The following is an 11,718-nucleotide window of genomic DNA, read 5'->3' on the forward strand; positions in this document are numbered from 1 at the left end:
TGTATTTGGGGTCAAGGAAGACCCTCTAGACTGTCCCATGTTAAGGCTTAACGGTTTAAGATCTTAATGCTCATTTTTGGTCAGATACGGACTCACGACGTGAGGAATGAAGCCTCACGATGTGAGAACACATTCGAGGAAGTTCCAGGACTGAAACCACGACCTCGCGACGTGAGCATGAAGAGATCACGAAATGAGTAGCCCCTGTGCAAGTTTAGACTCTTTTATTTTGGGCTAGCTTGGTATTAGACTTATGTTTTGGTTTGGGCTCATAATGGACTAAGGATTTTAGAGTAATGGACCTCTGGTTGGGCTTGCCTTGCTGGGCTTGCCCTAATGGGCCTTGAATGATGAATTGGGTCTTAGTGGGCCCAAGATAGTAGGCCTTGATTGGACCCAATGGGCTTGCACTTTGGGCCATCAGAAAATCATTGATTCAGAAAAGTAATTGGCCTTTGGGGAAAAGCCTATGTAAGGGTTTAGGCCCAATTTGGAAAATTGGGCCATTGATGGATATTTATGGATTTGATAGTTTTGGGCCTTGGTTGTGAATCTTATTGGACCAGGGGTGAAACGGTCATTTCACCCCAAGTAAGAACTTTTGGGTTTTGACTAACTGTTATTTCGGTACTGGTAGCTCGGGGATCTGCCAGCTAGCAACCAAAGGTTTATTCGCGGGATTCTGCAGTCAGCTTGTGAGGTGTGTTTTCTCCTGTAGGAACGGGTCGAAGGCACCAATACCGGCCCGTTTATGTATGTTAGTATGTTCTGGACTAAGGTCTGATGTCGGGGCAAACCCGAGGAATGTTTGTATGCTTGATATCTTCGTGATTCTCGCATGTGTCTGTTTGTACGTTTCCGAATTTCGGTCCGATGTCGGGGTAAGCCCGAGGAATGTTTATATGTTTCCGGATTTCGGGCCGATGTCGGGCGGGACCCAAGGAAGGTTTATATGTATGTTTCCGAGCTACGGTTCGATGTCGGGTGGTACTCAATGAAGGAATGCATGTTTAGTTATATTTGTTGTCTTTACGATACTTGTATGTGCCTGGTAAGGAGGTTAGGGTGGGCGGGGTCCCATATCTCATCACTAGCTGAGAGTGAACGGGGTTATATCTTATCATTAGCAGAGTAGGGACGGGGCCCACAATAGGTGAGGCCTTAAGACTAGGATATATAGTATTGTGTATGATTCTTTATGTACTAGCATGATTATACGTTATTGTTGAATGAGTATAGCGGGCGGAGCCCAAAGACAGGCGGGGCCTAGTAGAAATATATTTGTATATCGAGCGGGGCCTGAAGCCTGGCGGGGCCTAATGTCGGACTTTGTCCGATGCCGGGGGGAGGGGGGAGGAAGGGGCGGGGACCCAGTTTATGTGTTTATGTGATTATGTATATGGTAGTTTGGGGAGACTCACTAAGCTTCGTGCTTACAATTTTCAGTTTTGGTTTCAATTACTTCCGGTAGCAAAGGGAAGAGCTTGGGATGATTGCAGTGCACACACCATTGGTTTAGCCCGAGATGTTTATACTATGATATTTATTTGACAGATTTTTATGATATTCTGAGAAACACGACTTATGATTTTCATATGATGTTTGATAACTATGGTTTTCTTAACGATTAAAAATGAAATTTTTGGACTGCATTTTTGGGATGTTTCAGTTGGTCTCGAGTTACTGCAATGCCAAGAAAATAGTTCAGAGAACCCAAATCAAATATGGCAAACTCTAAACAAAGTGGAGTGATAACCTACTGAAGAAGATTAGTAGACGAAGCATTAAGGAATATGACATCAACGTACAATAGACAATAGGCTATATGAGCACCCCTACAATATATAAACTAAGTATAATTAGACCGAATGTGAACAAATGCATAATATGCGTGGGAAAATCTATGACAACAAGCTCGAGGTGCCCGCTTGAGAACATATATAGATCTCCGAAGCAGACGAACATGATGCGAATCTTGAAAACTATGGTTGATGCATCTAGACAGTATCCTACAGATAAAGTTGAAGAAATGTATTATTTGTTGGAAATAGTGTCCATAATTGTTTAAAACCAATTGGAACAGATGTTAATTGGATTATAGCATGGTTTTTTTCTTATACCAAACTTACCAAATCATCAGTTTGTGAGTTTGTGACACAATACCAGTTTAGCAAACATTAAAAATATTATTATGTTCATTTTGTCATGATATTCATCTGTTTTGTGTTATTAAATCTAATTTGTTGTTTATTACATCATTAAATACTCACCTAGAACTTCTTTTGGTCGTACATAGTTTATTTCATCATATTATATGGTCATGTTGTGACATTATTAATGCTTTATATTAGGTTTTATTTTAATTATTATTAATTACGACTGACTAATATGGCTAAAACATAAAACTTATCGATGAAGTTGTGTTGATAAATGCAAAAAAAATGAAGTTGAGCATATGATATTTTCAATACGAAATAACAAAAATAATAACTTGCAAGGAATAGTATACTTCATATTTACAATTTCTATATGCAATGTATGTTATTTTCCACACATAATAACAATGAACTAATAATTTTTCACCAAATTTACTTACACTTCTTTACGGATGATAGTAATGTAATTTACTTTTACAGTATTGTTTACTCAAAAACCGAGATACTTGCATTTGCAACCATTATGCATGGCAATTGGCAATATACATAGAAGTATGTACCAGCCCTAAGCTAAATGTCGCACATTTTTCCATGAGGACAAACTTTTTTGAATATATATAATTACACATCATGCAACAATTAAACATCGATGTAAATGTAAAATGGTTATCCATTTATGATCTAGGTAGGCAGAGAACTCAGCTTAGAAAGAACAATCCCCATATCAAGAGAAAAGCCCCCAACACACTATCTACAACAAAGTTGATTAAAGCATTATGCTTTCACTTTTTTTGGTTATTAGCATATTATACTTGCATACAATAAAAGAAATACCCAAAATACCTTCGTGGGCTGTGCTGATCAGCCACGAACCTCAAACCTATTGGTACTCGGTGTATCTCTCATTGTTCATGTATTCAGCAAACTCAGAATGATACCCAATTCCTTTAAAGACCTTATAATCAATCCACCACTTCATCAAACTGCTTCCTGGCACGAAAACTTCTGGTGACAAAGAGAAAGCTTTGATTGCACATAAAATATCTTCCTCAAACCTCTTGAGGCTGCTTGTTTTGAGGCTGGTTGTAATATCGTCCAAGCCCCCATTCTTCAAGTCTCTTAGTGAAATCAATGCCTCCTCTACATGTGCCCAGAAGCAAGAATCCTCAGTAAGACTAGCAGCCTTTGTTTTATCGCTTGGCTTTTGATCCTTCTTGTCATCCTCCGACCACCTCTCTAATAACACATAGTGGTTTGGTCTACTCTCTATGTAGTTCGTGTTGCCCTTTTTGTAGTAATCGGCTATGTCTAGTGGCTCAACAATCCTTCTGTAGTTAGTTCCACCATAGAGCCAACGTTTACGCAACTTGGCACCTTCTTTTTGTGGCATTAGCTCCTTTTCTTCAATAGTCTTCTTCCAATATTGACTCAAGATACGTTGATTTCTGATGATTTCTTGTTGGCTTCGGATATCTTCTATGGTTTTGGTTTCGGCATTCTTGAAACTATCATAATAACCCCCTCTTGATCTTTGGCCCTTCATATACCATTCCATGTATGTCAAACTTATCTTCATTTCGTTTAGCTTCTTTGTTGGCTCGTATGCATTAACCATCCTCTTGGTTTTGATCATCTTCGCACGTTTCTCTTTAGTTTTGGCAATCAGATCTTGTGAATCATCTTTTAACAGACCAATTTCCTGAAATTGCAACATGATCCCCGCTGTTAACGGAGTCAAGTTGAATCCACCGAATTCAGAAGGTCCGCGATACAAAATCTTCCTTCTGATCAAACCCAATTCGTTGGTATAATCATGTGTTTGGTAGTTTCCACCATTTGATGACGCAATGTCATCAAGAACTGCCAGGATTGTCTCTTGATCTTCAAAAGCGGTGTGCCCACCGGATTCTGTGCAAAACAGGAAAGTACCGAAAGGTTTGTATAAAGTCTTCGATGAGAAAACACTAGCAAGAGTATCCGTATTTGCAACCACGTTTAGGAAACATGAACTCCATTGTGGGCGTTCACAGATAGCACGTCGGAGAGTTTCATCACCAAGAAGGGGAGCACCGAAAGTTATGCAAATAGGGCGTTTGGCAGTTTTTAAACCTTTAGATTCTTCCACATCTACAGCATGTTGGTGAAGTAGCGCAAAAAGAATGGCGAGGTATCCCCCAAGACCATGTCCAGTGACGACCAATGGACTGTCTTTATGCTGAAAGAAAAATATTTAACAGATAAGAATAGATAACATAATAATGGGCTTCATCTTGCTTTCTAAATCTGCTACATAAGAAATGTTACCTGTTTTAGGAGCTCCAAAAGCTCGTCAAAATGTTGCTCAAAAAGCTCAATAGCAGCTTTGTTAATGGAGCACTCGGGGTTGACTTTTGTGGATAGAAAGTGCAAGTCTTTGTGGTTTTCTGGTGTAACCAGATCCAACGCACTATTAATAATTAGAATTGAATAATCAGACAAAGAGTTGAAAGCCAAAACATTGAATCCAGAACGAGTTGGGTGAAGATGATGAGTGGAAGAAGTTTGGGAAATTGCTCGATAAGCATCTTGAATGACATCTGTGCTGCCAAGAAACTTGCCCAGTTCGACTTCACTGCTGAACCTGCAAGTTTTTTCCAATCAAAAACTCCATTAATGGCAGTAAATAAACAAAAGCATCAAAAAAAACGAAACCCGTTATCAAGATTCGATATCGTGGTGATTAAACGAGGTTAAGATCTATGTAAGCTTACATCTTTTGGTCTTTCATCTTCTTTCTGGGTTCTTTTTGAGAAACTCTTGGGTGTGTTTGTTTTAGATGTTGAAGACGATGAAAAGAAGCTTTAATTCAGATATTCGTTTTGTTTCGTATGTAACATGTCAAGATGGAAGTATTTAAAAGAATCCTTTCTGTGTTGATTTTTAATTGACTGGGAAAACTCGTGGTGATTGGTTCGAAGCTTTCAAATTATTAGATTTTTGTACAGTCGACCAAGACTCGATCTGTCCCTACCAAAGTGCCAAGTCGTCGTCAATGCCATTATTCATTTTACACCGAGTATATCTTCTGATTAACAATGACAACTTGGATAATGTGTTTTTGTAAGAGAATAAACCTGAATGATAGGGTGATGATTACTTGGTATTTTTACGTCATTTTGATAGGATTAGGCGTAAATGACACCTTTCAAAGCTTGATGGTTGCCTTTTATGTATTTATTGCTAAGGTGTATACAATGTTTTTTTATGATGAATTTTTTACTACATACACATAAAACGATTTGATAGAAAAAGTTAGGTAAACATAAGTTATTCTTACTATGTTCTTTAATTTCACAAATCTACTTTCATTTAATCTTAATTTCTTTACATAAAGACATTTATTTATTTTTTTTAACATTATTTACCTACACAATTTTTTTTTTAAATTAAAACCCAACAGTAAGGTGTACAAGATTTTTTGTGACGTAGGGAGAGTGCAAAGTTTAAGTTGTGTTGATAAGCCAATTTTGTGACGTAGGGAGATTGTAAAGTTTAAGTTGTTGGGAAAATGACTTAGGAGGGTAACTACTTCTTATATGTGTTCACGTATTGGCAACTTCTTCTTTTTTGTATATAATAAAGCAACTAACATGTTTTAACTGTTTAAATTATACCAATATTACCGGCTAATACTTGTTTTAACCGGTAACACAAAGGGAAAATGACTTAGGAGGGTAACTACCTCTTATCCGTGTTCACATATTGGCAACTTCTTCTTTTTTGTACATAAGAAAGCAACTAACTTGTTTTAACTGTGTAACATCCCTAAAATCATGACAAAAAATTTTGTTTTTAATTTAATACTAAAACCATAATTATCAAATCATTAATTTAATACTCCGGCATCGGGCCCCGCCCGACATTAGGCCCGCCTAGCATCGAGTCCGGCTCGGTATACATATCTGTCTCTCTTAGCCCCCCTGTCTCCGGGCCTCACCCGCTAAACTCATACAATCATATAACATGCTAACACATAAAGAAACATGCTCTAATGTATCCATGTCCTAAGAAACATACTATGCTAATAATGAGATACGGAACCTCGTCCGTACTCAGCTAGTGACGAGATACGGGACCTTGTCCACACTCATATCCCTACCAGGCACATACAAGTATCACACAGACAACAAGTATAATCTAACATGCAAACATTCCTGGGGCACTCGCCCGACATCGGACCTTGGTCCGGAATAACATACTAGCATACAATGCCTAGGGCTAAACCCCGGGTCTTCCTACTCATAGACTACATGGGCTGGCATTGTGCCCTTAGACCCATTCACATAGCGAGGAGACTCACCTTGCACTGCTGAAGCACTGGTTGGAACTAGCTGAGTACGGACGAAGTTCCGTATCTCATTATTAGCATAGTATGTTTCTTAGGACATGGATACAGTAGAGTATGTTTCTTTATGTGTTAGCATGTTATATGATTGTATGTGTTTAGTGGGCGGGGTCCGGAGACAGACGAGGCCTAAGAGAGACAGATATGTATATCGAGCGGGGCTCGATGCCAGGCGGGGCCTAATGCCGGGCGGGGCCCGTTGCCGGAGTATTAAATTAATGGTTTGATAATTATGGTTTTAGTATTAAATTAAAAACGAAATTTTTGGTCATGATTTTTGGGATGTTACACAGTTAAAACAAGTTAGTTGTTTTCTTATGTACAAAAAAGAAGAAGTTGTCAATATGTGAACACGGATAAGAGGTAGTTACCCTCGTAAGTCAATTTCCCTTTAAGTTACCGATTAAAGCAGGTATTAGCCGGTAATATTAGTGTAATTTAAACAGTTAAAACAAGTTGGTTGCTTTATTATGTACAAAAAAGAAGAAGTTGCCAATATGTGAACACGGATAAGAGGTAGTTACCCTCCTAAGTCATTTTCCCTAAGTTGTTTGCAAAGTTTAAGTTGTGTTGATAAGACAAAAAGTAGCTTATAGGCAAACTTATAAGCAAGTTTATAAAAAAACTCCTTAAACATATTTTTTAAATGTCCTTTTATGTTATTTTACAACTTTCAGCTGGCTTATCAACTATTTTAAACAAACGTTATTTTTTACTAGTTAGTTTTTCAGCTATGAGCTAACTTTTCATATAACAGCTAGCTTTTCAACTATGAGCTAGTTTTTCAGCTAGTACGCCAAACATAGCCTAATTTTTAAGGAGTTTTTTTAAAAAAAATTCAAATATACCCCTTAATTAATAATAAAAAACATAATCTTTTAAATGTTTTTTTATGTTATTTTATATCATTCAGCTAACTTATCAGTCAGTTTATTATCAACTAGTTTTTCAACTATCAACTAGTTTTTCATTTAACAACTAACTTTCTAGGGGAAATCTCTGATAAAATCTTAATATTTTGGACTAGTTTACGGTTTAATTCCAACTTTTGTTTTTTGAACAGAATAGTCGCGATATTTCATAATTCTAACTTATTTTTTCTCAACAGAAAATGACACATTATCGTATAAATTTATAATATTGGTACTTTTCTATTCAAAAAATAAATGTTGGGATTAAACAGTAAGCTAACTCAAAATATTGAAACTTTATTGGAAATTTCTCAACTTTTCAGCTAATGCGTCAAACATAAGTATTAAGTATTGTATAAATATATATATATATATATATATATATATATATATATATATATATATATATGTGTGTGTGTGTGTGTGTATGTGTGTGTGGGAGGGGTAGGATTTGTTTTCTTTCATTTTAACCAAATGGAATAAAATTTTATAATAATAATTTTACTCTTACAATTAAAAATATAAATTTCATAATATTTATTAATTTTAATAATATAAGAAAAGTCAAAAGGATGAAAACAAGGGAACAAAATGTGAAGAGTTGGTGTTTTAACTCCACCATCAACATCTTAATCAATATCAATTCTAACGAGTATTGCATTTTTCAAAAGAAAAAAAAAACGGTACATAAACCCTAGCGGCCAACCGACGTCGACTAGCCTAGAAAAAAGACTATCACCACCCAACAGTGGTAATCAAAGTCACTAATGATTGATTGGGAATGTGACAAAAGGAATAATGATGGGTGGGAATGGCGATTTCCAAAACCGAAAAAGGTTAACAATGAACAAAAAAGACACGATGAAATACAAAACCAACAAACAATCAACCTTTACTTTTCAAAAGCGGAAGAGATCTCAACTACTATGTACATAACGAAGTTTCCATCAAGCTACAAGTCAAAAGATTCATGGAGGATGTGTGAAAAACATGGGGTTGTGGTGGATGTGTATATTACAAGGAAACTCTCTAAGGTGGGAAGAAGATTCCTGTTTGTACGATTCATACATGTGGAAGCTGCTCATGCCTTGGATCGCAAGTTATGTGAAGTATGGATTGGTAATTACCACATTTTTGCTTCAATCGCTCGATTTCCATGCAAGGAAAATATAGGTAACACAACACGAATGTTTAATTATTTCATGAAAATAGGGACAACAACAAATATGCATGAGATCGGGGAGGGATGTGCAAAAACTTTTTCTTCTATACTAAAACGGATCAGAGACTCTGGAACAAGAAAACATAAATAGGTGCGGACAAAAAAAAACATTAACTTGTGTCGAGTGATTTTTTTGGTGATCCCGAACTCGGCGTGTGTGGTTCTAGGAAAAGTGAGGGAACTACATGCAGTTGAAAACTTATACAAAATATTTAAAAATGAATGATTTTTAGATGTTTATATAAATTATTTAGGTTGCACTTGGGCGAGGATTGAGTTTAACACTCAATCTGAATGTACTAAATTCAAGAATACTTATGATAGCATGTGTTTTTTCATTGATCTCAAGTCGGTACCAACAACTTTTAGGGACAAGGAATGCATGATCTGGATGGAGCTTGTAAAACACCTCGTGCTAGGATAGTTTAAAATAACCTTTCAAAAACAACTTATTTTGAAATATTAAAAGTTTAAAGTTTAACTTTGCTAAAATTATATGTCCCATAATCTAAAAGAGGTTTAAAAATCTAAAATAGAAAACGCATAACAATAAACTATCATAACGTAGATTAATAACCTCACATTTCGTGGCCTTGTCAAAATTCCTGGCTACTTCTAGACTCACCTTTAAATTCTTCAAGTTAACCACAAGTCAAAATAAGTCTGGTAATCGAATGCCTAGTGAGAATGCTTGAGGTTGATTTATTATGAGTGAGTAGATAGCAATACAAGTTACTCGAATCAAACCTCATAAAATCAAGAAAACGTCATATACAATTTGGAGATTTAATGTTACAATAATCAGATTAAGCCAACAATCATCACTGGTGAACGTGAAAACATCTGATGTAATAAGCTTAATTGTAATATTTGAAGGTTCTTATAATACATTATTTTGTATAATTAAAAGAATAATCCAAAAGTACATGTTAAACCAATTCCGAAAATATAAAGAATGTATAAATCTGACTTCATATGACGAAGTTATGATTTTCCGAAGTTTCATGTTGACACGGTATAGCAGTGTGCAACACAGAGAATCGAAATGGAGATCGATTACTTGATATCCAAAATAATATAAACGAGAGTTGAAGATCTCGTAAATGCGAATCCATCTATAAAAAGACAGTCGACATTGGAGTTCGTATGAAGGAGTTATGACTATTACATAGATTTTAATAGTGTAGATTCTATTGAAATATAAATTTAAAATAGAATAAGAATTATTTGTAGAGATGCAAAGGGAAGTTGGGGTACTCATAAATACCTTTGCGTGGATATAAAGAACGTCAAAAACGGAGCTCGTATGAAAAAGTTATGAATCTTTAAACATTTGGAAAAATACATGTTAAAGTGATGACATGGCAACCCAAGAGCGCACCATGTGGCAAGTCATGAAGATTCTTGGATCCAAATTGACCCAATGTGGAAATTTGATGGCCACGACATGGAGAGTCATGGGACAACACTTACGTGACATCCCTATTTTCACAACCATTTTAAAACTTTTTATTTATGTTTATTTTAAAACAGAGTTTATTGTAAATGCGAAATTTGTCTCATAAAAAGTATTTTTGAAGAAACGTTTTTCATTGACTGTTGTAAACTTTGGGATGTCATAAATGATACAAGAAACATAAGAATAAACATAATCATTACAGGCCTTACAATAACTCATTACAATAACGGCTAATACTCCTTGAATCTCTTAGTGGATTGTACCTTCGTACTGATACCTATGATACAAAGAAACTAAGTGGGTCGGGCTTAGGAGCTTGGTGACCACATAGGGTTTCCAACCCACCATATTATTACTATATTTTTTTTAAGTATATATAACACACTAACTAAATTATCCCCGATTATTCATTCATGTTATTCTCACTCTTCGATCCTCAATGATAATCTAAAGGACATATCCTAGAGGATCTCCATAACAAAGAGTAGATAGTATTGCCTCGGGGATTCCATAGCAATACATGCCAGTAAGGTAACCATGATGGGTATAGATTACTCGAATGAACACACAATCCATATTCTCGGATAGTATGACTCATTAATGCCTACAAATTGCGAGTCTGCTTGTGTTTCACTAGATTGTCTAAAAGAGTATGTGGTTGTCATCAATACTCTAGGGCGGTAGGTTGTGCGGAAGTGTTATAATACTAACGTGTGGCCCATAGCATTCGGTAGGTTGTGCGGAAGTGTTATAAGACTGTGGTGTGGCCCATAGCATACAATAGGTCGGTAGGCTATGTGGAAGTGTTGTACAACTGCGGTGTGGCCCATAGCATCCACCAGGTTGATGAGCGGTGTGAGAGTGTTATGAATCTACGATTTGGCTCGTAGCCTTCACTAGGTAGATTTAGACCATATTAGGAAGGGTTGTGAGATTGTGGGAGGACCACAACATTTAAGGGTTAAGGAATGTTGTAGACTGGTTTGAGGTCAGTTATGATGTAAGACTACAGATGGGTCGGTAGTATTCACCTAGAGCGAATAAGTAGATTATCTTATGTTCGTGTAATGGTTGTTTATGTCGTCCCTTGAGAAGTGTTGTAGCTATGCTAGAGAACAGGCTAGGATAGCTTTTGTTAGATAGACTCTTGGTCGGAGTGTCGTGGTACGGACACGTGAGAGGCTATCAACTTCAGCAACTGGTTGGAAATCTGGTATTTCAATTAAAAATGTGAATGTTGGTAAGCAGGGTGAGATTTGTATGTTGGTATGGAATCAAAAGTTGAGTTTTATGTGGGGAATCGTTTTTGTAATCGGATGCGAGGTTGTCAGCATCGACGAATGATAAGGAATGTTGTTTTCCAATATCAATGGAGCAATGAAGAACGGAGAGTTTTGTTCCATTTCGGGTTGTAGAGTAGAGTCATTAGGGTTGTGATTCGGAAAGGCCTTGTATGTATGAAGGTCATACATGGTTGAGGGTTTTCAGTTTTCGGGCAGAGCAATTTGAGTCTTCCTTAGTTGGTCGAGGGCAAAGGATTAAGGTTCGATTTTCAACGGGGTATGTGATCTCTGTTATGATTGGAG

General features: G+C 36.5%; 1 protein-coding gene across 2 annotated transcripts; it reads right to left on the bottom strand.

The window, feature by feature from the left end:
- Positions 1-1,886: 1,886 nt before the first annotated feature.
- Positions 1,887-5,093, bottom strand: LOC111891813 (senescence-associated carboxylesterase 101). Of its 2 annotated transcripts, none has more exons than XM_042901535.2 (4): positions 4,907-5,093; positions 4,461-4,776; positions 3,000-4,371; positions 1,887-2,009 (listed from the first exon to the last, which is right to left on the bottom strand). In XM_042901535.2, the coding sequence occupies exons 1-3, from the start codon at positions 4,921-4,923 to the stop codon at positions 3,037-3,039; spliced, it is 1,668 nt and encodes a 555-aa protein (XP_042757469.1). In that variant the 5' UTR covers positions 4,924-5,093; the 3' UTR covers positions 1,887-2,009; positions 3,000-3,036. The 2 variants fall into 2 exon arrangements, with proteins under 2 accessions (XP_042757469.1, XP_042757468.1); XM_042901534.2 differs by lacking the exon at positions 1,887-2,009 and adding an exon at positions 2,809-2,907.
- Between the last annotated feature and the right edge of the window lie 6,625 nt (positions 5,094-11,718).

Source organism: Lactuca sativa, chromosome 4 (assembly GCF_002870075.4).
Source record: "Lactuca sativa cultivar Salinas chromosome 4, Lsat_Salinas_v11, whole genome shotgun sequence".
NCBI lineage: Eukaryota > Viridiplantae > Streptophyta > Magnoliopsida > Asterales > Asteraceae > Lactuca > Lactuca sativa.